At 49.0% G+C, this 26,265-nt stretch overlaps 1 protein-coding gene across 1 annotated transcript in view; it reads left to right on the top strand.

Annotated features, from left to right (window-relative positions):
- Window positions 1-950: 950 nt before the first annotated feature.
- Window positions 951-26,265, top strand: part of LOC122545370 (rho guanine nucleotide exchange factor 2-like) — a 164,874-nt gene continuing 139,559 nt past the window's right edge. The window contains exon 1 of the mRNA XM_087985118.1: window positions 951-1,204. Within this exon, the coding sequence (XP_087841244.1) occupies window positions 1,142-1,204 (63 nt within the window). The 5' untranslated portion in view covers window positions 951-1,141. The remainder of the gene's footprint in view (window positions 1,205-26,265) is intronic.

Genomic DNA, 26,265 nt, shown 5'->3' with positions numbered 1-26,265 from the left:
CCCCCACACCACACACACACCCCCACACACACCACACCCCACACACACACCCACACACCCCACACACAACACCCCACACACACACCCACACACCCCACGCACACACACCCCACACACACACCCCACACACACACCCACACACCCCCCGCACACACACCCCCACACACACACCCCACACACTCACACACCCCACACACACCCCCCACACACACACCCCACACACACACCCCACACACCCACACACACACCCCACACACACACCCACACACACCCACGCACACACACCCCACACACACACCCACACACACCCCACACACACACCCCACACACACACCCACACACCCCACACACACACACCCCACACACACACCCACACCCCCCCACGCACACACACCCCACACACACACCCACACACCCCACACACCCACGCACACACACCCCACACACACACCCCACACACCCCACACACACACCCACACACACCCCACGCACACACACCCCCACACACACACCCCACACACATCCCCCACACACACCACCCCCCACACACCACACACGATGGTCAGTGCTGAGGGAGCGGGTGTAAAAAACTTTAACTTTCGGCCACCTTTCAGAACGAGCGCGGCTGCGTCCATTCCTGTGGGATCCTGCTGTGCGCGGCGGGGGGGGGGGGGGGGGGTGTAAATGTGGCCTCCCCACTCACCCTCACCTGGCAGTGTTGCCAACCTAACCCCCCTCACCCCACCCCAAGTCAGCCTGGCACAGCCCCCCTGACACATCGAGGGGAGCCCTTGTGCCAGCAGATTGCCGACGGGCCGAATGCCCGGGTGCTCCTAGCCCCTGTGCCCAGCCGTTGGCGTCTCTCGTTGATGCTGCAGTTGCTCCCGCCTCCCAGCTACCCAGACATTTGAATACAAGTCCTTCTCTGTCTTAGCCCGGCCCTCTCTCTCTCTCTCTCTCTCTCACACACATCCACTTCCCTCCCTCTGGGCTACAGGGCCTCTCTCTTCCCATCTCACTCGCTTTTTCCCATGTGCCGGGGAGGGAGCCGGGAGCGCTCTGGGATTTCAGCAGGCCCGGGGTTAGCCGTGCCCCTCCAGCCCAGCCCCCTACCCCTCGCCCGGGGCAAGCGCTGCCGAGAATGTACCACAGAGATCTCCTCCATTGCGGGCGTCACGACAGGATGCGGGAAATCTCTCTCAAGGTAGGAAACTTTTCCACCGCCTGACCCTCCCCGGGCTGGGCGTTGAGGCTCTGACCGCACACTCCCTCCTGTGTGAGCCAGGAGGTCAACTCTCTGTTTCCACACCCCCCCACCCCCCCACCCCAGGCAGGTTCCGCTTTGAGGGAATCCTAGTTGGGTTGCTTTTAATTACAGAGGTATTTCCCTCTCCCTGGCTACGTCCTGTAATCAGCAAATGTCTCTCTCTCTCTGTCTCCCTCCCTCTCTCTTTCTGTCTATCTCTCTCTCTCACACTCTCTTTGTCTCTCTCCCGTTCCCTCTGTCCGTCTCTCTCTCTCTCTTTCCTCTCTCTCTCTTTCTCCTTCTATCTCTCTCCCTCCTTCTCTCTCTCTCTGTCTCTCTCTCTCTCTCTCACACACTCTCTTTGTCTCTCTCCCGCTCCCTCTGTCCATCTCTCTCTGTCTCTCCCTCATTCTCTCTTCTTCTGTCTCTCTCCCTCTCTCTGTCTCTTTCCCTCTCCCTTTGTCTCTCTTTCTCTCTCTCTCTCTCTCCTTGTCTCTTCCCTCTCTCTTTCTGTTTCTCTCTCTCTCTTTGTCTCTCTGTCTCTCCCTCTGTCTCTCCCCTTGTCTATCTCTCCCTCTCTCTGTCTCACTCACACTCTCACTATCTCTCTCCTTCTCCTTTTCTGTCTGTTTCTTGTCTCTCTCCCTCTGTCCATGTCTCTCTCTCTCTCTTGTCTCCCTCACTATCTCTCTCTGTCTCTGTTTTTCTCTGTCTCTCTCTCTCTCTGTCTCTGTCTCCCTGCGTCTCTATCTGCCTCTCGCTCTCTGTCCCTCTCTCTGTCTCCTCTCCCGTTATCTCCCCCTCGAACAGTTTTGTTTATTTTCTTTCTCCTGTGTACGTGTGTGTGTGTCTGTGTCTGCGTGTGTGTGTATCTGTGTCTGTGTGTGAGTGAGGCTGTGTGTGTGTGTCTGTGTGTCTGTGACTGTGTGTGTCTGTCTGTGTCTGCCTGTGTGTGTGTATCTGTGTCTGTGACTGTGTGTGTCTGCCTGTGTGTGTGTATCTGTGTCTGTGTGTGAGTGAGGCTGTGTGTGTGTGTCTGTGTGTCTGTGACTGTGTGTGTCTGTCTGTGTCTGCCTGTGTGTGTGTATCTGTGTCTGTGACTGTGTGTGTCTGTGTGTGTGTGTGTATCTGTGTCTGTGTGTGTGAGGCTGTGTGTGCGTGTCTGTGTCTGTGTGTCTGTGACTGTGTGTGTCTGTGTCTGTCTGTGTGTGTGTACCTAGGTGTTGTGAATCTTTCTTTGCCCTCCTCTGTCACTGGCTTTCTCACTCCTCTCTCAGCCTCTCTCTCTCTGAGTCGTTGTATCTCTGTGTTGTTACCTCCTGTTCTCCTGCCTCACCGTCTCTCTTTCTTTCTCTGCCTCTCTCTCTCTCTCTCTCCCTCGATCTCTCTCTCTCTCCCTCTGTCTCTCTCTCCCTCTCTCTCTCTCCCTCTCTCCCTCTGTCTCTCTCTCTCTCCCTCTGTCTCTCTGTCTCTCTCTCCCTCTCTCTCTCTCCCTCTCTCCCTCTGTCTCTCTCTCTCTCCCCCTCTGTCTCTCTCTCTCCCTCTGTCTCTCTCTCTCCCTCTGTCTCTCTCTCTCTCTTCCCCTCTCCCCTCACGGGCGACTGAGGATTACAGTTCCATCTCCGTGGCTGGTTTCTTGAAACGGTTTTCTCCGGAATGGAGTGGGGAGTAGTGTCAGTTCCTCTTTTTGATGTTCAACCCTTGATTCATTCCCAGTGAGAGAGAGAGAGAGAGAGAGAGAGCGGGGGGGGGGAGGGATGGGGAACAGAGGGAATGTCAGTGAGGGTTGGGGGAGGGGGAGGGGAGGGGAATGTCCGGTGAGTCAGGGTCAGAGTGTGTGGAGATTCATTGTGGACAGGCCCCTGGGGAGAGAGGAGGTGGGGGAGGCTCTGCTAAAGATCCTAGAGCCAGTTCCTGGACAGGGGGAGGGGAACGCCAGCATCGAGTGTAGGGGTCTGTGTGTGTGTGTGAGTGTGAGAGTGAGTGTATGAGTGTGTGTGTGTGTATGAGTGTGTGAGTGAATATGTGTTTGAGTGTGTGTATGAGTATGTGAGTGAGTGTGCGTATGAGTGTGTGTGAGTGTGTGTGTGTATGAGTGTGTGTATGTGAGTGTGAGAGTGTGTGTATGAGTACGTGAGTGAGTGTGTGTATGAGTGTGTGTGAGTGTGTGTGTGTATGAGTGTGTGAGTGAGTGTGTATGACTGAGTGAGTATGTATGAGTGTGTGTATGTGAGTGTGAGAGTGTGTGTGTATGAGTATGTGAATGAGTGTGTGAGTGAGTGTGTGTGAGTGTGTGCATATGAGTGTGTGTGAGTGAGTGTGTGTGTGTGTGTGAATCAGTATGTGAGTGTGCATGTATGTATGAGTGTGTGAGTGAGTATATGTGTTTGTGTATGTGTGTGAGTGAGTGTGTGTGTGACTGTGTGATTGTGTGTGTGTGTATGAGTGTGTGTGTGTATGAGTGTGTGTGTGTATGAGTGTGTGATTGTGTGTGTATGAGTGTGTGAGTGAGTGTGTGTATATGACTGTGTGCGCGAGTGAGTGTGTGTGTGTGTGCGCGAGTGAGTGTGTGTGCATATGAGTGCGTGTGTATGAGTGCGTGTGTATGAGTGCGTGTGTATGAGTGCGTGTGTATGAGTGCGTGTGTATGAGTGTGTGTGAGTGAGTGTGTGTGAGTGAGTGTGTGTGTATATGACTGTGTATATGACTGTGTGTATGAGTGTGTATGAGTGTGTGTGTGTGAGTGAGTGTGTGTGTGCATATGAGTATGTGTGTATGAGTGTGTGTGTGAGTGAGTGTGTGTGTGTGTATATGAGTATGTGTGAGTGTGTGTATATGACTGTGTGTATGAGTGTGTGTGAGTGTGTGTATATGACTGTGTGTGAGTGTGTATGAGTGTGTGTGTGAATGTGTGTATGAGTGGGTGAGTGTGTGTGTGAGCGTGTGTATATGACTGTGTAGGTGTATGAGTGGGTGAGAGGGTGTGTGTGTGAGTATGTGTATGTATATAACTCTGTGTGTGTGCGTGCGTGTGTGTGTATATGACTCTGTGTGTGTGTGTGTGCATGTGTGTATATGATTCTGTATGTGTATGTGTGTGTATGCGTGTGTGTGTGCATGCGTGTGTGTGTGTGTGCATGCGTGTGTGTATATAACTCTTTGTGTGTATGTGTGCGTGCGTGTGTGTGTGAGCGTGTGAGTGTGTGTGTGTGTGAGTAAATGATTCTGTATGTGTCCGTGTGTGTGTGTGTGTAAATGACTCTGTATGTGTGTATGTGTGTATGTGTGTGTGTGTGCGTGTGTGTGTGTGAGCGTGCGAGTGTGTGTGTGTGTGTATATGACTATGTGAGTGTGTGTGCGTGTGTGTGTGTGTAAATGACTCTGTGTGTGTGCGTGTGAGCGTGTGAGTGTAAATGACTCTATGCGTGCGTGTGTGTGCGTGTGTATATATGACTCTGTATGTGTGTATGTGAGCGTGTGTGTGAGTGTGTGTGTGAGCGTGTGTGTATATGATTCTGGATGAGTGTGTGTGTGATTGAGTGTGTGTGAGTGTGTGTGAGGGAGTGTGTGTGTGTGTGTGAGTGTGTGTGAGGGAGTGTGTGTGTGTGTGTGGGAGTGTGTGTGGGAGTGTGTGTGGGCGTGTGTGTGCGTGTGTGTGTATATGACTCTGTATGAGTGTGTGGGAGGTGTGTGTGGGAGCGTGTGTGTGTGAGGGAGTGTGTGTGTGAGGGAGTGTGTGTGTGAGGGAGTGTGTGTGTGAGGGAGTGTGTGTGTGTGTGTGTGAGGGAGTGTGTGTGTGAGTGTGTGTGTGTGAGTGTGTGTGTGGGAGTGTGTGTGTGGGAGTGTGTGTGGGCGTGTGTGTGCATGTGTGTGTATATGACTCTGTATGAGTGTGTGGGAGGTGTGTGTGGGAGCGTGTGTGTATGGGAGCGTGTGTGTGTGAGGGAGTGTGTGTGTGAGGGAGTGTGTGTGTGTGTGAGGGAGTGTGTGTGTGTGTGAGTGTGTGGGAGTGTGTGTGTGTGTGGGAGTGTGTGTGTGTGTGAGGGAGTGTGTGTGTGAGCGTGTGTGTGTGTGTGTGTGTGTGTGTGTGCGTGTGTGTGTGCGTGTGTGTGTGCGTGTGTGTGTGCGTGTGTGTGTGCGTGTGGGAGCGTGTGTGTGGGAGCGTGTGTGTGGGAGCGTGTGTGTGGGAGCGTGTGTGTGTGAGCGTGTGTGAGCGTGTGTGTGTGTGTGTGTGTGAGTGTGTATGTGAGCGTGTGTGTGAATGTGTATGTGAGCGTGTGTGGGAGTGTGTATGTGAGTGTGTGGGAGCGTGTGTGGGAGTGTGTGTGTGGGAGTGTGTGTGTGGGAGTGTGTGTGTGCGGGAGTGTGTGTGTGCGGGAGTGTGTGTGTGTGAGTGTGTATGTGTGAGTGTGTGTGAGTGTGTGTGTGGGAGCGTGTGTGTGGGAGTGTGTGTGGGAGTGTGTGTGGGAGTGTGTGTGGGAGCGTGCGTGTGTGCGTGTGTGGGAGCGTGTGCGTGTGCGTGTGTGTGTGAGCGTGTGTGGGAGCGTGTGTGAGAGCGTGTGTGGGAGTGTGTGTGTGTGAGCGTGTGTGTGAGAGCGTGTGTGTGTGGGAGCGTGTGCGTGTGTGTGGGAGCGTGTGGGAGCGTGTGCGTGAGTGTGAGCGTGTGTGTGTGTGAGTGTGTATGTGTGAGAGCGTGTGTGTGTGCGTGTGCGTGTGCGTGTGAGAGCGTGTGTGTGTGTGTGGGAGCGTGTGTGGGAGCGTGTGCGTGTGCTTGTGTGTGAGCGTGTGTGTGTGGGGTTAGACATAAACAGCTCCCTCAGACACAGACACGTTACCTTCGGGAAACAGTTGCGAGACATTATCTCTGTGACAGAACTCCACATGACTCCAAGGTTGAACACAACGTGGACTGTGAGGGCCGGGAACACATCTGGTTTCCTTTGAAGTTACGCATTCCAAAGGTACAGATGGATTTGGACATCTGGTGTTAACCCTTAGACACACTCTGTCAAGAGAATAAGCCAAAACCTGCTGAATAAACCCTGACTCTGTACGGTTACACAGTGAGTGATCTTTACCCTGCTGAATAAACACTGACTCTGTACGGTTACACAGTGAGTGACCCTTACCCTGCTGTATAAACCCTGACTCTGTACGGTTACACAGTGAGTGACCCTTACCCTGCTGAATAAACACTGACTCTGTACAGTTACACAGTGAGTGACCCTTACCCTGCTGAATAAACCCTGACTCTGTACAGTTACACAGTGAGTGACCCTTACCCTGCTGTATAAACCCTGACTCTGTACGGTTACACAGTGAGTGACCCTTACCCTGCTGAATAAACACTGACTCTGTACGGTTACACAGTGAGTGACCCTTACCCTGCTGTATAAACCCTGACTCTGTACGGTTACACAGTGAGTGACCCTTACCCTGCTGAATAAACCCTGACTCTGTACGGTTACACAGTGAGTGACCCTTACCCTGCTGAATACACCCTGACTCTGTACGGTTACACAGCGAGTGACCCTTACCCTGCTGAATAAACACTGACTCTGTACGGTTACACAGCGAGTGACCCTTACCCTGCTGAATAAACACTGACTCTGTACAGTTACACAGTGAGTGACCCTTACCCTGCTGAATAAACACTGACTCTGTACGGTTACACAGTGAGTGACCCTTACCCTGCTGTATAAACCCTGACTCTGTACGGTTACACAGTGAGTGACCCTTACCCTGCTGAATAAACCCTGACTCTGTACGGTTACACAGTGAGTGACCCTTACCCTGCTGAATAAACACTGACTCTGTACGGTTACACAGCGAGTGACCCTTACCCTGCTGAATAAACACTGACTCTGTACGGTTACACAGCGAGTGACCCTTACCCTGCTGAATAAACACTGACTCTGTACGGTTACACAGCGAGTGACCCTTACCCTGCTGAATAAACACTGACTCTGTACGGTTACACAGTGAGTGACTCTTACCCTGCTGAATAAACACTGACTCTGTACGGTTACACAGTGAGTGACCCTTACCCTGCTGAATAAACCCTGACTCTGTACGGTTACACAGTGAGTGACCCTTACCCTGCTGAATACACCCTGACTCTGTACGGTTACGCAGTGAGTGACCCTAACCCTGCTGACGAAACGCTGATTCTGTACGGTCACACAGCGAGTGACCCTTACCCTGCTGAATAAACACTGACTCTGTACGGTTACACAGTGAGTGACCCTTACCCTGCTGAATGAACACTGACTCTGTACGGTTACATAGTGAGTGACCCTTACCCTGCTGAATAAACACTGACTCTGTACGGTTACGCAGTGAGTGACCCTTACCCTGCTGAATAAACACTGACTCTGTACGGTTACACAGCGAGTGACCCTGACCCTGCTGAATAAACACTGACTCTGTACGGTTACACAGTGAATGACCCTTACCCTGCTGAATAAACCCTGACTCTGTACGTTTACACAGCGAGTGACCCTTACCCTGCTGAATAAACCCTGACTCTGTACGTTTACACAGCGAGTGACCCTTACCCTGCTGAATAAACACAGACTCTGTACGGTTACACAGTGAGTGACCCTTACCCTGCTGAATAAACACTGACTCTGTACGGTTACACAGCGAGTGACCCTTACGCTGCTGAATAAACACTGACTCTGTACGGTTACAGTGAGTGACCCTTACCCTGCTGAATAAACACTGACTCTGTACGGTTACGCAGTGAGTGACCCTTACCCTGCTGAATAAACACTGACTCTGTACGGTTACACAGCGAGTGACCCTGACCCTGCTGAATAAACACTGACTCTGTACGGTTACACAGTGAGTGACCCTAACCCTGCTGACGAAACGCTGACTCTGTACGGTCACACAGCGAGTGACCCTTACCCTGCTGAATAAACACTGATTCTGTACGGTTACACAGTGAGTGACCCATACCCTGCTGAATAAACAGTGACTCTGTACGGTTACACAGTGAGTGACCCTTACCCTGCTGAATAAACACTGACTCTGTACGGTTACACAGTGAGTGACCCTTAACCTGCTGAATAAACACTGACTCTGTACGGTTACACAGTGAGTGACCCTTACCCTGCTGAATAAACCCTGACTCTGTACGGTTACACAGTGAATGACCCTTACCCTGCTGAATAAACACTGACTCTGTACGGTTACACAGTGAATGACCCTGACCTTGCTGAATAAACCCTGACTCTGTACGGTTACACAGCGAGTGACCCTTACCCTGCTGAATAAACACTGACTCTGTACGGTTACACAGTGAGTGACCCTTACTCTGCTGAATAAACACTGACTCTGTACGGTTACACAGTGAGTGACCCTAACCCTGCTGAAGAAACGCTGACTCTGTACGGTTACACAGTGAGTGACCCTTACCCTGCTGAATAAACACTGACTCTGTACGGTTACACAGTGAGTGACCCTTACCCTGCTGAATAAACACTGACTCTGTACGGTTACACAGTGAGTGACCCTTACCCTGCTGAATAAACACTGACTCTGCACGGTTACACAGCGAGTGACCCTGACCCTGCAGAATAAACACTGACTCTGTACGGTTAAACAGCGAGTGACCCTTACCCTGCTGAATAAACACTGACTCTGTACGGTTACACAGTGAGTGACCCTTACCGTGCTGAATAAACACTGACTCTGTACGGTTACACAGCGAGTGACCCTTACCCTGCTGAATAAACACTGACTCTGTATGGTTACACAGTGACCCTTACCCTGCTGAATAAACACTGACTCTGTACGGTTACACAGTGTGTGACCCTGACCCTGCTGAATAAACACTGACTCTGTACAGTTACACAGTGAGTGACCCTTACCCTGCTGAATAAACCCTGACTCTGTACAGTTACACAGTGAGTGACCCTTACCCTGCTGAATAGACACTGACGCTGTACAGTTACACAGTGAGTGACCCGTACCCTGCTGAATAAACACTGACTCTGTACGGTTACGCAGCGAGTGACTCTTAACCTGCTGAATAAACACTGACTCTGTACGGTTACACAGTGAGTGACCCTTACCCTGCTGAAGAAACACTGACTCTGTACGGTTACACAGTGAGTGACCCTTACCCTGCTGCATACACACTGACTCTGTACGGTGACACAGTGACTCTTACCCTGCTGAATAAACCCTGACTCTGTACGGTTACACTGTGAGTAATCCTTACCCTGCTGTTTTAACACTGACTCTGTACGATTACACAGTGAGTGACCCTTAGCCTGCTGAATAAACCCTGACTCTTTACAGTTACACAGCGAGTGACCCTTACCCTGCTCAATAAACACTGACTCTGTACGGTTACACAGCGAGTGACCCGTACCCTGCTGAATAAACACTGACTCTATACGGTTACACAGTGAGTGACCCTTACCCTGCTGAATAAACCCTGACTCTGTACGGTTACACAGTGAGTGACCCTTTCCCTGCTGCATACACACTGACTCTGTACGGTTACACAGTGACCCTTACCCTGCTGTATAAACACTGACTCTGTACGATTACACAGTGGGTGACCCTTACCATGCTGAATAAACCCTGACTCTGTACAGTTACACAGCGAGTGACCCTTACCCTGCTCAATAAACACTGACTCTGTACGGTTACACAGCGAGTGACCCTTACCCTGCTGTATAAACCCTGACTCTGTACGGTTACACAGTAAGTGACCCTTACCCTGCTGAATAAACCCTGACTCTGTACAGTTACACAGCGAGTGACCCTTACCCTGCTCAATAAACACTGACTCTGTACAGTTACACAGTGAGTGACCCTTACCCTGCTGAATAAATACTGACTCTGTACGGTTACACAGCGAGTGACCGTTACCCTACTGAATAAACACGCACTCTGTACGGTTACAAAGTGAGTGACCCTGACCCTGCAGAATAAACCCTGACTCTGTACGGTTACACAGTAAGTGACCCTTACCCTGCTGAATAAACACTGTCTCTGTGCGGTTACACAGCAAGTGACCCTTACCCTGCTGAATAAACCCTGACTCTGTACGGTTACACAGTGAGTGACCCATTCCCTGCTGAATAAACACTGACTCTGTGCAGTTACACAGCGAGTGACCCTTACCCTGCTGAATAAACCCTGACTCTGTACGGTTACACAGCGAGTGACCCTTACCCTGCTGAATAAACACTGACTCTGTACGGTTACACAGTGAGTGACCCGTACCCTGCTGAATAAACCCTGACTCTGTACGGTTACACAGTGAGTGACCCTTACCCTGCTGAATAAACCCTGACTCTGTACGGTTACACAGTGAGTGACCCATTCCCTGCTGAATAAACACTGACTCTGTACAGTTACACAGTGAGTGACCCTTACGCTGCTGAATAAACACTGACTCTGTACGGTTACACAGCGAGAGACCCTTACCCTGCTGAATAAACACTGACTCTGTACGGTTACACAGTGAGTGACCCTTACCCTGCTGAATAAACACTGACTCTGTACGGTTACACAGCGAGTGACCCTTTCCCTGCTGCATACACACTGACTCTGTACGGTTACACAGTGACCCTTACCCTGCTGTATAAACACTGACTCTGTACGATTACACAGTGGGTGACCCTTACCATGCTGAATAAACCCTGACTCTGTACAGTTACACAGCGAGTGACCCTTACCCTGCTCAATAAACACTGACTCTGTACGGTTACACAGCGAGTGACCCTTACCCTGCTGTATAAACCCTGACTCTGTACGGTTACACAGTAAGTGACCCTTACCCTGCTGAATAAATACTGACTCTGTACGGTTACACAGCGAGTGACCGTTACCCTACTGAATAAACACGCACTCTGTACGGTTACAAAGTGAGTGACCCTGACCCTGCAGAATAAACCCTGACTCTGTACGGTTACACAGTAAGTGACCCTTACCCTGCTGAATAAACACTGTCTCTGTACGGTAACACAGCAAGTGACCCTTACCCTGCTGAATAAACCCTGACTCTGTACGGTTACACAGTGAGTGACCCATTCCCTGCTGAATAAACACTGACTCTGTGCAGTTACACAGCGAGTGACCCTTACCCTGCTGAATAAACCCTGACTCTGTACGGTTACACAGCGAGTGACCCTTACCCTGCTGAATAAACACTGACTCTGTACGGTTACACAGTGAGTGACCCATTCCCTGCTGAATAAACACTGACTCTGTACGGTTACACAGCGAGTGACCCTTACCCTGCTGAATAAACACTGACTCTGTACGGTTACACAGTGAGTGACCCTTACCCTGCTGAATAAACCCTGACTCTGTACGGTTACACAGTGAGTGACCCATTCCCTGCTGAATAAACACTGACTCTGTGCAGTTACACAGCGAGTGACCCTTACCCTGCTGAATAAACACTGACTCTGTACGGTTACACAGTGAGTGACCCGTACCCTGCTGAATAAACCCTGACTCTGTACGGTTACACAGTGAGTGACCCTTACCCTGCTGAATAAACACTGACTCTGTACGGTTACACAGCGAGTGACCCTTACCCTGCTGAATAAACACTGACTCTGTACAATGTACAGTGAGTGACCCATACCCTGCTGAATAAACCCTGACTCTGTACAGTTACACAGTGAGTGACCCTTACCCTGCTGAATAAACCCTGACTCTGTACAGTTACACAGTGAGTGACCCTTACCCTGCTGAATAAACACTGACTCTGTAGAGTTACACAGTGAGTGACCCTTACCGTGCTGAATAAACACTGACTCTGTACGGTTACACAGCGAGTGACCCTTACCCTGCTGAATAAACACTGACTCTGTATGGTTACACAGTGACCCTTACCCTGCTGAATAAACCCTGACTCTGTACGGTTACACAGTGAGTGACCCTTACCCTGCTGAATAAACCCTGACTCTGTACGGTTACACAGTAAGTGACCCTTACCCTGCTGAATAAACACCGACTCTGTACAGTTACACAGTGAGTGACCCTTACCCTGCTGAATAAACCCTGACTCTGTACGGTTACACAGCGAGTGACCCTTACCCTGCTGAATAAACACTGACTCTGTACGGTTACACAGTGAGTGACCCTTACCCTGCTGAATAAACCCTGACTCTGTACGGTTACACAGCGAGTGACCCTTACCCTGCTGAATAAACACTGACTCTGTATGGTTACACAGTGACCCTTACCCTGCTGAATAAACCCTGACTCTGTACGGTTACACAGCGAGTGACCCTTACCCTGCTGAATAAACACTGACTCTGTACGGTTACACAGTAAGTGACCCTTACCCTGCTGAATAAACACCGACTCTGTACAGTTACACAGTGAGTGACCCTTACCCTGCTGAATAAACCCTGACTCTGTACAGTTACACAGTGAGTGACCCTTACCCTGCTGAATAAACACTGACTCTGTACAGTTACACAGTGAGTGACCCTTACCGTGCTGAATAAACACTGACTCTGTACGGTTACACAGCGAGTGACCCTTACCCTGCTGAATAAACACTGACTCTGTATGGTTACACAGTGACCCTTACCCTGCTGAATAAACCCTGACTCTGTACGGTTACACAGCGAGTGACCCTTACCCTGCTGAATAAACACTGACTCTGTACGGTTACACAGTAAGTGACCCTTACCCTGCTGAATAAACACCGACTCTGTACAGTTACACAGTGAGTGACCCTTACCCTGCTGAATAAACCCTGACTCTGTACGGTTACACAGCGAGTGACCCTTACCCTGCTGAATAAACACTGACTCTGTACGGTTACACAGTGAGTGACCCTTACCCTGCTGAATAAACCCTGACTCTGTACGGTTACACAGCGAGTGACCCTTACCCTGCTGAATAAACACTGACTCTGTACGGTTACACAGCGAGTGACCCTTACCCTGCTGAATAAACCCTGACTCTGTACGGTTACACAGTGAGTGACCCTTACCCTGCTGTATAAACCCTGACTCTGTACGGTTACACAGTGAGTGACCCTTACCCTGCTGAATAAACACTGACTCTGTACGGTTACACAGCGAGTGACCCTTACCCTGCTGAATAAACTCTGACTCTGTACGGTTACACAGTGAGTGACCCTTACCCTGCTGAATACACACTGACTCTGTACGGTTACACAGTGCCCCTTACCCTGCTGAATAAACACTGACTCTGTACGGTTACACAGTGAGTGACCCTTACCCTGCTGAATAAACTCTGACTCTGTACGGTTACACAGTGAGTGACCCTTACCCTGCTGAATAAACTCTGACTCTGTACGGTTACACAGTGAGTGACCCTTACCCTGCTGAATACACACTGACTCTGTACGGTTACACAGCGAGTGACCCTTACCCTGCTGAATAAACACTGTCTCTGTACGGTTACACAGTGAGTGACCCTTACCCTGCTGAATAAACTCTGACTCTGTACGGTTACACAGTGAGTGACCCTTACCCTGCTGAATAAACTCTGACTCTGTACGGTTACACAGTGAGTGACCCTTACCCTGCTGAATACACACTGACTCTGTACGGTTACACAGTGACCCTTACCCTGCTGAATAAACACTGACTCTGTACGGTTACACAGTGAGTGACCCTTACCCTGCTGAATACACACTGACTCTGTACGGTTACACAGTGACCCTTACCCTGCTGTATAAACACTGACTCTGTACGGTTACACAGTGTGTGACCCTGACCCTGCTGAATAAACACTGACTCTGTACAGTTACACAGTGAGTGACCCTTACCCTGCTGAATAAACCCTGACTCTGTACGATTACACAGTGAGTGACCCTTACCCTGCTGAATAAACACTGACTCTGTACGGTTACACAGTGTGTGACCCTGACCCTGCTGAATAAACACTGACTCTGTACAGTTACACAGTGAGTGACCCTTACCCTGCTGAATAAACCCTGACTCTGTACAGTTACACAGTGAGTGACCCTTACCCTGCTGCATACACACTGACTCTGTACGGTTACACAGTGAGTGACCCTTACCCTGCTGAATAAACACTGACTCTGTACGGTTACGCAGCGAGTGACTCTTAACCTGCTGAATAAACACTGACTCTGTACGGTTACACAGTGAGTGACCCTTACCCTGCTGAAGAAACACTGACTCTGTACGGTTACACAGTGAGTGACCCTTACCCTGCTGAATAAACCCTGACTCTGTACGGTTACACAGTGAGTGACCCTTACCCTGCTGAATAAACCCTGACTCTGTACGGTTACACTGTGAGTAATCCTTACCCTGCTGTTTTAACACTGACTCTGTACGATTACACAGTGAGTGACCCTTAGCCTGCTGAATAAACCCTGACTCTTTACAGTTACACAGCGAGTGACCCTTACCCTGCTCAATAAACACTGACTCTGTACGGTTACACAGCGAGTGACCCGTACCCTGCTGAATAAACACTGACTCTATACGGTTACACAGTGAGTGACCCTTACCCTGCTGAATAAACCCTGACTCTGTACGGTTACACAGTGAGTGACCCTTACCCTGCTGAATAAACACTGACTCTGTACGGTTACACAGTGACCCTTACCCTGCTGTATAAACACTGACTCTGTACGATTACACAGTGGGTGACCCTTACCCTGCTGAATAAACACTGACTCTATACGGTTACACAGTGAGTGACCCTTACCCTGCTGAATAAACCCTGACTCTGTACGGTTACACAGTGAGTGACCCTTACCCTGCTGAATAAACCCTGACTCTGTACAGTTACACAGTGAGTGACCCTTACCCTGCTCAATAAACACTGACTCTGTACAGTTACACAGTGAGTGACCCTTACCCTGCTGAATAAATACTGACTCTGTACGGTTACACAGTGAGTGACCGTTACCCTGCTGAATAAACACTGACTCTGTACGGTTACACAGTGAGTGACCGTTACCCTGCTGAATAAACACTGACTCTGTACAGTTACACAGTGAGTGACCCTTACCCTGCTGAATAAACACTGACTCTGTACGGTAACACAGCGAGTGACCCTTACCCTGCTGAATAAACACTGTCTCTGTACGGTAACACAGCGAGTGACCCTTACCCTGCTGAATAAACACTGACTCTGTACAGTTACACAGTGAGTGACACTTACCCTGCTGTATAAACACTGACTCTGTACGGTTACACAGTGAGTGACCCTTACCCTGCTGAATAAACACTGACTCTGTATGGTTACACAGTGAGTGACCCTTACCCTGCTGAATAAACACTGACTCTGTACGGTTACACAGTGAGTGACCCTTACCCTGCTGAATAAACACTGACTCTGTACGGTTACACAGTGAGTGACCCTTACCCTGCTGAATAAACACTGACTCTGTACGGTTACACAGTGAGTGACCCTTACCCTGCTGAATAAACACTGACTCTGTACGGTTACACAGCGAGTGACCCTTACCCTGCTGAATAAACACTGACTCTGTATGGTTACACAGTGAGTGACCCTTACCCTGCTGAATAAACACTGACTCTGTACGGTTACACAGTGAGTGACCCTTACCCTGCTCTATAAACACTGACTCTGTACGGTTACACAGCGAGTGACCCTTACCCTGCTGAATAAACACTGACTCTGTACGGTTACACAGCGAGTGACCCTTACCCTGCTGAATAAACCCTGACTCTGTACAATGTACAGTGAGTGACCCATACCCTGCTGAATAAACCCTGACTCTGTACGGTTACACAGTGAGTGACCCTTACCCTGCTGAATAAACACTGACTCTGTAGAGTTACACAGTGAGTGACCCTTACCCTGCTCTATAAACACTGACTCTGAAAGGTTACACAGCGAGTGACCCTTACCCTGCTGAATAAACCCTGACTCTGTACGGTTACACAGTGAGTGACCCTTACCCTGCTGAATAAACACTGACTCTGTACAGTTACACAACGAGTGACCCTTACCCTGCTGAATAAACCCTGACTCTGTACGGTTACACAGCGAGTGACCCTTACCCTGCTGAATAAACACTGACTCTGTGCGGATACACAGTGAGTGACCCTTACCCTGCTGAATAAACCCTGACTCTGTACAGTTACACAGTGAGTGACCCTTACCCTGCTCTATAAACACTGACTCTGTACGGTTACACAGTGAGTGACCCTTACCCTGCTGAATAAACACTGACTCTGTACGGTTACACAGTGAGTGACCCTTACCCTGCTGAATAAACCCTGACTCTGTACAGTTACACAGTGAGTGACCCTTACCCTGCTCTATAAACACTGACTCTGTACGGTTACACAGTGAGTGACCCTTACCCTGCTGAATAAACCCTGACTCTGTACAGTTACACAGTGAGTGACCCTTACCCTGCTGAATAAACCCTGACTCTGTACAGTTACACAGTGAGTGACCCTTACCCTGCTGAATAAACACTGACTCTGTACGGTTACACAGTGAGTGACCCTTACCCTGCTGAATAAACCCTGACTCTGTACAGTTACACAGTGAGTGACCCTTACCCTGCTGAATAAACACTGACTCTGTACAGTTACACAGTGAGTGACCCTTACCCTGCTGAATAAACCCTGACTCTGTACAGTTACACAGTGAGTGACCCTTACCCTGCTGAATAAACACTGACTCTGTACGGTTACACAGCGAGCGACCCTTACCCTGCTGAATAAACACTGACTCTGTACGGTTACACAGTGAGTGACCCTTACCCTGCTGAATAAACACTGACTCTGTACGGTAACACAGCGAGTGACCCTTACCCTGCTGAATAAACACTGACTCTGTACGGTTACACAGTGAGTGACCCTTACCCTGCTGAATAAACACTGACTCTGCACGGTTACACAGTGGGTGACCCTTACCATGCTGAATAAACCCTGACTCTGTACGGTTACACAGCGAGTGACCCTTACCCTGCTGAATAAACCCTGACTCTGTACGGTTACACAGTGGGTGACCCTTACCATGCTGAATAAACACTGACTCTGTACAGTTACACAGCGAGTGACCGTTACCCTGCTGAATAAACACTGACTCTGTACGGTTACACAGCGAGTGATCCTTACCCTGCTGAATAAACACTGACTCTGTACGGTTACACAGTGAGTGACCCTTACCCTGCTGAATAAACACTGACTCTGTACGGTTACGCAGTGAGTGACCCTTACCCTGCTGAATAAACACTGACTCTATACGGTTACACAGTGAGTGACCCTTACCCTGCTGAATAAACACTGACTCTGTACGGTTACACAGTGAGTGACCCTTACCCTGCTGAATAAACCCTGACTCTGTACGGTTACACAGTGAGTGACCCTTACCCTGCTGTATAAACACTGACTCTGTACGGTTACACAGCGAGTGACCCTTACCCTGCTGAATAAACACTGACTCTGTACGGTTACACAGCGAGTGACCCTTACCCTGCTGAATAAACACTGACTCTGTACGGTTACACAGTGAGTGACCCTTACCCTGCTGAATAAACACTGACTCTGTACGGTTACGCAGTGAGTGACCCTTACCCTGCTGAATAAACACTGACTCTATACGGTTACACAGTGAGTGACCCTTACCCTGCTGAATAAACACTGACTCTGTACGGTTACACAGTGAGTGACCCTTACCCTGCTGAATAAACCCTGACTCTGTACGGTTACACAGTGAGTGACCCTTACCCTGCTGAATAAACACTGACTCTGTACGGTTACATAGTGAGTGACTTTTATCCTGCTGTATCAACACTGACTCTGTACGGTTACACAGCGAGTGACCCTAACCCTGCTGAATAAACACTGACTCTGTACGGTTACTCAGTGAGTGACCCTTACCCTGCTGTATAAACACAGACTCTGTACGGTTACACAGTGAGTGACCCTTACCCTGCTGAATAAACACTGACTCTGTAGGTTACACAATGAGTGATCCTTACCCTGCTGAATAAACACTGACTCTGTACAGTTACACAGTGAGTGACACTTACCCTGCTGAATAAACACTGACTCTGTAGGTTACACAATGAGTGACCCTTACCCTGCTGAATAAACACTGACTCTGTACAGTTACACAGTGAGTGACCCTTACCCTGCTGAATAAACACTGACTCTGTACAGTTACACAGTGAGTGACCCTTACCCTGCTGAATAAACACTGACTCTGTACGGTTACACAGTGAGTGACCCTTACCCTGCTGTATAAACCATAACTCTGTACGGTTACACAGCGAGTGACCCTTACCCTGCTGTATAAACCATGACTCTGTACGGTTACACAGCGAGTGACCCTTACCCTGCTGTATAAACCATGACTCTGTACGGTTACACAGCGAGTGACCCTTACCCTGCTGAATAAACACTGACTCTGTACGGTTACGCACCGAGTGACCCTTACCCTGCTGTATAAACCATGACTCTGTACGGTTACACAGTGAGTGACCCTTACCCTGCTGAATAAACACTGACTCTGTACGGTTAAGCACCGAGTGACCCTTACCCTGCTGAATAAACCCTGACTCTGTACGGTTACACAGTGAGTGCCCCTTACCCTGCTGTATAAACACTAACTCTGTACAGTTACACAGCGAGTGACCCTTACCCTGTTGTATAAACCCTGACTCTGAACTGTTACACAGTGAGTGACCCTGACCCTGCTGAATAAACACTGACTCTGTACAATTACACAGCGAGTGACCCTTACCCTGCTGAATAAACACTGACTCTGTACGGTTACACATTGAGTGACCCTTACCCTGCTGTATAAACACTAACTCTGTACAGTTACACAGCGAGTGACCCTTACCCTGTTGTATAAACCCTGACTCTGAACTGTTACACAGTGAGTGAGCCTGACCCTGCAGAATAAACACTGACTCTGTACGGTTACACAGCGAGTGACCCTTACCCTGTTGTATAAACCCTGACTCTGAACTGTTACACAGTGAGTGACCCTTACCCTGCTGTATAAACACTGACTCTGTTCGGTTACACAGTGAGTGACCCTTACCCTGCTGAATAAACACTGACTCTGTACGGTTACACAGTGACCCTTACCCTGCTGTATAAACACTGACTCTGTACGGTTACACAGTGAGTGACCCTTACCCTGCTGAATAAACACTGACTCTGTCGGTTACACAGTGAGTGACCCTTGCCCTGCTGAATAAACCCTGAGTCTGTACGGTTACACTGTGAGTAATCCTTACCCTGCTGAATAAACACTGACTCTGTACGGTTACACAGTGAGTGACCCTTACCCTGCTGAATAAACACTGACTCTGTTCGGTTACACAGTGAGTGACACTTACCCTGCTGAATAAACCCTGACTCTGTACGGTTACACAGCGAGTGACCCTTACCCTGCTGAATAAACACTGACTCTGTACGGTTACACAGTGAGTGACCCTTACCCTGCTGAATAAACACTGACTCTGTCGGTTACACAGTGAGTGACCCTTGCCCTGCTGTATAAACATTGACTCTGTACGGTTACACAGTGAGTGACCCTTACCGTGCTGAATAAACTCTGACTCTGTATAGTTACAAAGTGAGTGACCCTGACCCTGCAGAATAAACCCTGACTCTGTACAGTTACACAGTGAGTGACCCTTACCCTGCTGAATAAACACTGACTCTGTACGGTTACACAGTTAGTGACCCTTACCCTGCTGAATAAACACTGACTCTGTACGGTTACGCAGTGAGTGACCCTTACCCTGCTGAAGAAACGCTGACTCTGTACGGTTACACAGTGAGTGACCCTTACCCTGCTGAATAAACACTGACTCTGTACGGTTACACAGTGAGTGACCCTTAACCTGCTGAATAAACCCTGACTCTGTACGGTTACACAGTGAGTGACCCTTACCCTGCTGAATAAACACTGACTCTGTACGGTTACACAGTGAGTGACCCTTACCCTGCTGAATAAACACTGACTCTGTACGGTTACGCAGTGAGTGACCCTTACCCTGCTGAATAAACACTGACTCTGTACGGTTACACAGTGAATGACCCTGACCTTGCTGAATAAACACTCACTCTGTACGGTTACACAGTGAGTGACCCTTACCCTGCTGAATAAACCCTGACTCTGTACGGTTACACAGTGAATGACCCTGACCTTGCTGAATAAACCCTGACTCTGTACGGTTACACAGTGGGTGACCCTTACCCTGCTGAATAAACACTGACTCTGTACGGTTACACAGTGAGTGACCCTAACCCTGCTGAAGAAACGCTGACTCTGTACGGTTACACAGTGAGTGACCCTTACCCAGCTGAATAAACACTGACTCTGTACGGTTACACAGTGAGTGACCCTTACGCTGCTGAATAAACCCTGACTCTGTACGGTTACACGGTGAGTGACCCTTACCCTGCTGAATAAACACTGACTCTGTACGGTTACACAGTGAGTGACCCTTACCCTGCTGAATAAACACTGACTCTGTACGGTTACATAGCGAGTGACCCTTACCCTGCTGAATAAACACTGACTCTGTACGTTACATAGCGAGTGACCCTTACCCTGCTGTATAAACCCTGACTCTGCACGGTTACACAGCGAGTGACCCTTACCCTGCAGAATAAACACTGACTCTGTACGGTTAAACAGCGAGTGACCCTTACCCTGCTGAATAAACACTGACTCTGTACGGTTACAGAGTGAGTGACCCTTACCGTGCTGAATAAACACTGACTCTGTACAGTTACACAGCGAGTGACCCTTACCCTGCTGAATAAACACTGACTCTGTATGGTTACACAGTGACCCTTACCCTGCTGAATAAACACTGACTCTGTACGGTTACACAGTGTGTGACCCTGACCCTGCTGAATAAACACTGACTCTGTACGGTTACACAGCGAGTGACCCTTACCCTGCTGAATAAACACTGACTCTGTACGGTAACACAGTGAGTGACCCTTACCCTGCTGAATAAACACTGACTCTGTACGGTTACACAGTGAGTGACCCTTACCTTGCTGAATAAACACTGACTCTGTATGGTTACACAGTGACCATTACCCTGCTGAATAAACACTGACTCTGTACGGTTACACAGCGAGTGACCCTTACCCTGCTGAATAAACACTGACTCTGTACGGTTACACAGTTAGTGACCCTTACCCTGCTGTATAAACACTGACTCTGTACCGTTACACAGTTAGTGACCCTTACCCTGCTGAATAAACACTGACTCTGTACGGTTACACAGCGAGTGACCCTTACCCTGTTGTATAAACCCTGACTCTGAACTGTTACACAGTGAGTGACCCTTACCCTGCTGTATAAACACTGACTCTGTACGGTTACACAGTGAGTGACCCTTACCCTGCTGAATAAACACTGACTCTGTACGGTTACACAGTGACCCTTACCCTGCTGTATAAACACTGACTCTGTACGGTTACACAGTGAGTGACCCTTACCCTGCTGTATAAACACTGTCTCTGTACGGTTACACAGCGAGTGACCCTTACCCTGCTGTATAAACCCTGACTCTGTACGGGTGCACAGTGACTGTCCCTCACACTGCTGAATAAACACTGACTCTGTCGGTTACACAGTGAGTGACCCATGCCCTGCTGAATAAACCCTGAGTCTGTACGGTTACACTGTGAGTGACCCTTACCCTGCTGTATAAACACTGACTCTGTACGGTTACAAAGTGAGTGACCCTGACCCTGCAGAATAAACCCTGACTCTGTACAGTTACACAGTTAGTGACCGTTACCCTGCTGAATAAACACTGACTCTGTACGGTTACACAGTGAGTGACCCTTACCGTGCTGAATAAACTCTGACTCTGTATAGTTACAAAGTGAGTGACCCTGACCCTGCAGAATAAACCCTGACTCTGTACGGTTACACAGTGAGTGACCCTTACCCTGCTGAATGAACGCTGACTTTGTGCGGTTACACAGCGAGTGACCCTTACCCTGCTGAATAAACACTGACTCTGTACGGTTACACAGCGAGTGACCCTTACCCTGCTGAATAAACACTGACTCTGTACGGTTACACAGTGAGTGACCTTTACCCTGCTGAATAAACACTTACTGTACGGTTACACAGTGAGTGACCCTTACCCTGCTGAATAAACACTGACTCTGTACGGTTACAAAGCGAGTGACCTTTACCCTGCTGAATAAACACTGACTCTGTACACTTACACAGTGAGTGACCCTTACCCTGCTGAATAAACACTGACTCTGTACGGTTACACAGTGAGGGATCCTTACCCTGCTGAATAAACACTGACTCTGTACGGTTACACAGTGAGTGACCCTTACCCTGCTGAATAAACACTGACTCTGTACGGTTACACAGCGAGTGACCCTTACCCTGCTGAATAAATACTGACTCTGTACGGTTACACAGCGAGTGACCCTTACCCTGCTGTATAAACACTGACTCTGTACGGTTACACAGTGAGTGACCCATACCCTGCTGAATAAACCCTGACTCTGTACAATTACACAGTGAGTGACCCTTACCCTGCTGAATAAACACATGACTCTGTACGGTTACACAGTGAGTGACCCTTACCTTGCTGAATAAACACTGACTCTGTACGGTTACACAGCGAGTGACCCTTACCCTGCTGAATAAACACTGACTCTGTACAGTTACACAGTGAGTGACACTTACCCTGCTGAATAAACACTGACTCTGTACGGTTACACAGCGAGTGACCCTTCCCCTGCTGAATAAACACTGACTCTGTACGGTTACACAGCGAGTGACCCTTCCCCTGCTGAATAAACACTGACTCTGTACAGTTACACAGCGAGTGACCCTTACCCTGCTGAATAAACCCTGACTCTGTACAGTTACACAGCGAGTGACCCTTACCCTGCTGAATAAACACTGACTCTGTACGGTTACACAGTAAGAGACCGTTACCCTACTGAATAAACACTGACTCTGTACGGGAACACAGTGAGTGACCCTTACCCTGCTGAATAAACACTGACTCTGTACGGTTACACAGTGACCATTACCCTGCTAAATAAACACTGACTCTGTACCGTTACACAGTGAGTGACCCTTACCCTGCTGAATAAACACTGACTATGTATGGTTCCACAGTTAGTGACCCTTACCCTGCTGAATAAACACTGACTCTGTACGGTTACACAGTGAGTGGCCCTTACCCTGTTGAATAAACCCTGACTCTGTACAATACACAGTGAGTGACCCTTACCCTGCTGAATAAACACTGAGTCTGTACGGTTACACAGTGAGTGACCCATTCCCTGCTGAATAAACCCTGACTCTGTACGGTCACACAGTGAGTGCCCCTTACCCTGCTGAATAAACACTGACTCTGTACGGTTAGACAGTGAGTGCCCCTTACCCTGCTGTATAAACACTGACTCTGTACGGTTACACAGTGAGTGACCCTTACCCTGCTGAATAAACACTGACTCTGTAGAGTTACACAGTGAGTGCCCCTTACCCTGCTGTATAAACACTGACTCTGTACGGTTACACAGTGAGTGACCCTTACCCTGCTGAATAAACCCTGTCTCTGTACGGTAACACAGTGAGTGACCTTACCCTGCTGAATAAACCCCGTCTCTGTACAGTTAGACAGTGAGTGGCCCTTACCCTGCTGAATAAACCCTGACTCTGTACGGTAACACAGTGAGTGACCCTTACCCTGTTGAATAAAGCCTGACTCTGTACGGTTACACAGTGAGTGACCCTTACCCTGCTGAATAAACACTGACTCTGTACGGTTACACAGTGAGTGACCCTTACCCTGCTGAATAAACCCTGACTCTGTACAGTTACACAGTGAGTGCCCCTTACCCTGCTGAATAAACACTGACTCTGTAAGGTTACACAGTGAGTGACCCTTACCCTGCTGAATAAACACTGACTCTGTACGGTTACATAGCAAGTGACCCTTAACCTGCTGTATAAACACTGACTCTGTGCAGTTACACAGCGAGTGACCCTTACCCTGCTGAATAAACACTGACTCTGTACGGTTACACAGCGAGTGACCCTTACCCTGCTGAATAAACACTGACTCTGTATGGTTACACAGTGACCCTTACCCTGCTGAATAAACACTGTATCTGTACGGTTACACAGTGAGTGACCCTTACCCTGCTGAATAAACCCTGACTCTGTATAATACACAGCAAGTGACCCTTACCCTGCTGTATAAACACTGACTCTGTACGGTTACACAGTTAGTGACCCTTACCCTGCTGAACAAACACTGACTCTGTACCGTTACACAGTGGGTGACCCTTGCCCTGCTGAATAAACACTGACTCTGTAGAGTTACACAGTGAGTGCCCCTTACCCTGCTGTATAAACACTGACTCTGTACGGTTACACAGTGAGTGACCCTTACCCTGCTGAATAAACACTGACTCTGTAGAGTTACACAGTGAGTGCCCCTTACCCTGCTGAATAAACCCTGTCTCTGTACGGTAACACAGTGAGTGACCTTACCCTGCTGAATAAACACTGACTCTGTACGGTTACATAGCAAGTGACCGTTACCCTGCTGTATAAACCCTGACTCTGTACGGTAACACAGTGAGTGACCCTTACCCTGTTGAATAAAGTCTGACTCTGTACGGTTACACAGTGAGTGACCCTTACCCTGCTGAATAAACACTGACTCTGTACGGTTACACAGTGAGTGACCCTTACCCTGCTGAATAAACACTGACTCTGTATAATACACAGCAAGTGACCCTTACCGTGCTGAATAAACACTGACTCTGTACGGTTACACAGTGAGTGACCCATTACCTGCTGAACAAACACTGACTCTGTACCGTTACACAGTGGGTGACCCTTGCCCTGCTGAATAAACACTGACTCTGTACGGTTACACAGTGAGTGACCCTTACCCTGCTGTATAAACACTGACTATGTATGGTTACACAGTTAGTGACCCTTACCCTGCTGAATAAACACTGACTCTGTAGAGTTACACAGTGAGTGCCCCTTACCCTGCTGAATAAACCCTGTCTCTGTACGGTAACACAGTGAGTGACCTTACCCTGCTGAATAAACCCCGTCTCTGTACAGTTAGACAGTGAGTGGCCCTTACCCTGCTGAATAAACCCTGACTCTGTACGGTAACACAGTGAGTGACCCTTACCCTGTTGAATAAAGCCTGACTCTGTACGGTTACACAGTGAGTGACCCTTACCCTGCTGAATAAACACTGACTCTGTACGGTTACACAGTGAGTGACCCTTACCCTGCTGAATAAACCCTGACTCTGTACAGTTACACAGTGAGTGCCCCTTACCCTGCTGAATAAACACTGACTCTGTACAGTTACACAGTGAGTGACCCTTACCCTGCTGAATAAACACTGACTCTGTACGGTTACACAGTGAGTGACCCTTACCCTGCTGAATAAACCCTGACTCTGTACGGTTACACAGTGAGTGACCCTTACCCTGCTGAATAAACACTGACTCTGTACGGTTACACAGTGAGTGACCCTTACCCTGCTGAATAAACCCTGACTCTGTACGGTTACACAGTGAGTGACCCTTACCCTGCTGAATAAACACTGACTCTGTAAGGTTACACAGTGAGTGACCCTTACCCTGCTGAATAAACACTGACTCTGTACGGTTACATAGCAAGTGACCCTTACCCTGCTGTATAAACACTGACTCTGTGCAGTTACACAGCGAGTGACCCTTACCCTGCTGAATAAACACTGACTCTGTACGGTTACACAGCGAGTGACCCTTACCCTGCTGAATAAACACTGACTCTGTATGGTTACACAGTGACCCTTACCCTGCTGAATAAACACTGTATCTGTACGGTTACACAGTGAGTGACCCTTACCCTGCTGAATAAACCCTGACTCTGTATAATACACAGCAAGTGACCCTTACCGTGCTGAATAAACACTGACTCTGTACGGTTACACAGTTAGTGACCCTTACCCTGCTGAACAAACACTGACTCTGTACCGTTACACAGTG

This window comes from Chiloscyllium plagiosum, unplaced genomic scaffold, assembly GCF_037043375.1.
Source record: "Chiloscyllium plagiosum isolate Xiang-an unplaced genomic scaffold, Cpla_swu_hap1 HiC_scaffold_50, whole genome shotgun sequence".
In the NCBI taxonomy this organism is placed as follows: Eukaryota; Metazoa; Chordata; class Chondrichthyes; order Orectolobiformes; family Hemiscylliidae; genus Chiloscyllium; species Chiloscyllium plagiosum.
The sequence above is the reverse complement of the archived record's forward strand: the minus strand, read 5'-3'. Positions and strand labels throughout refer to the sequence as shown.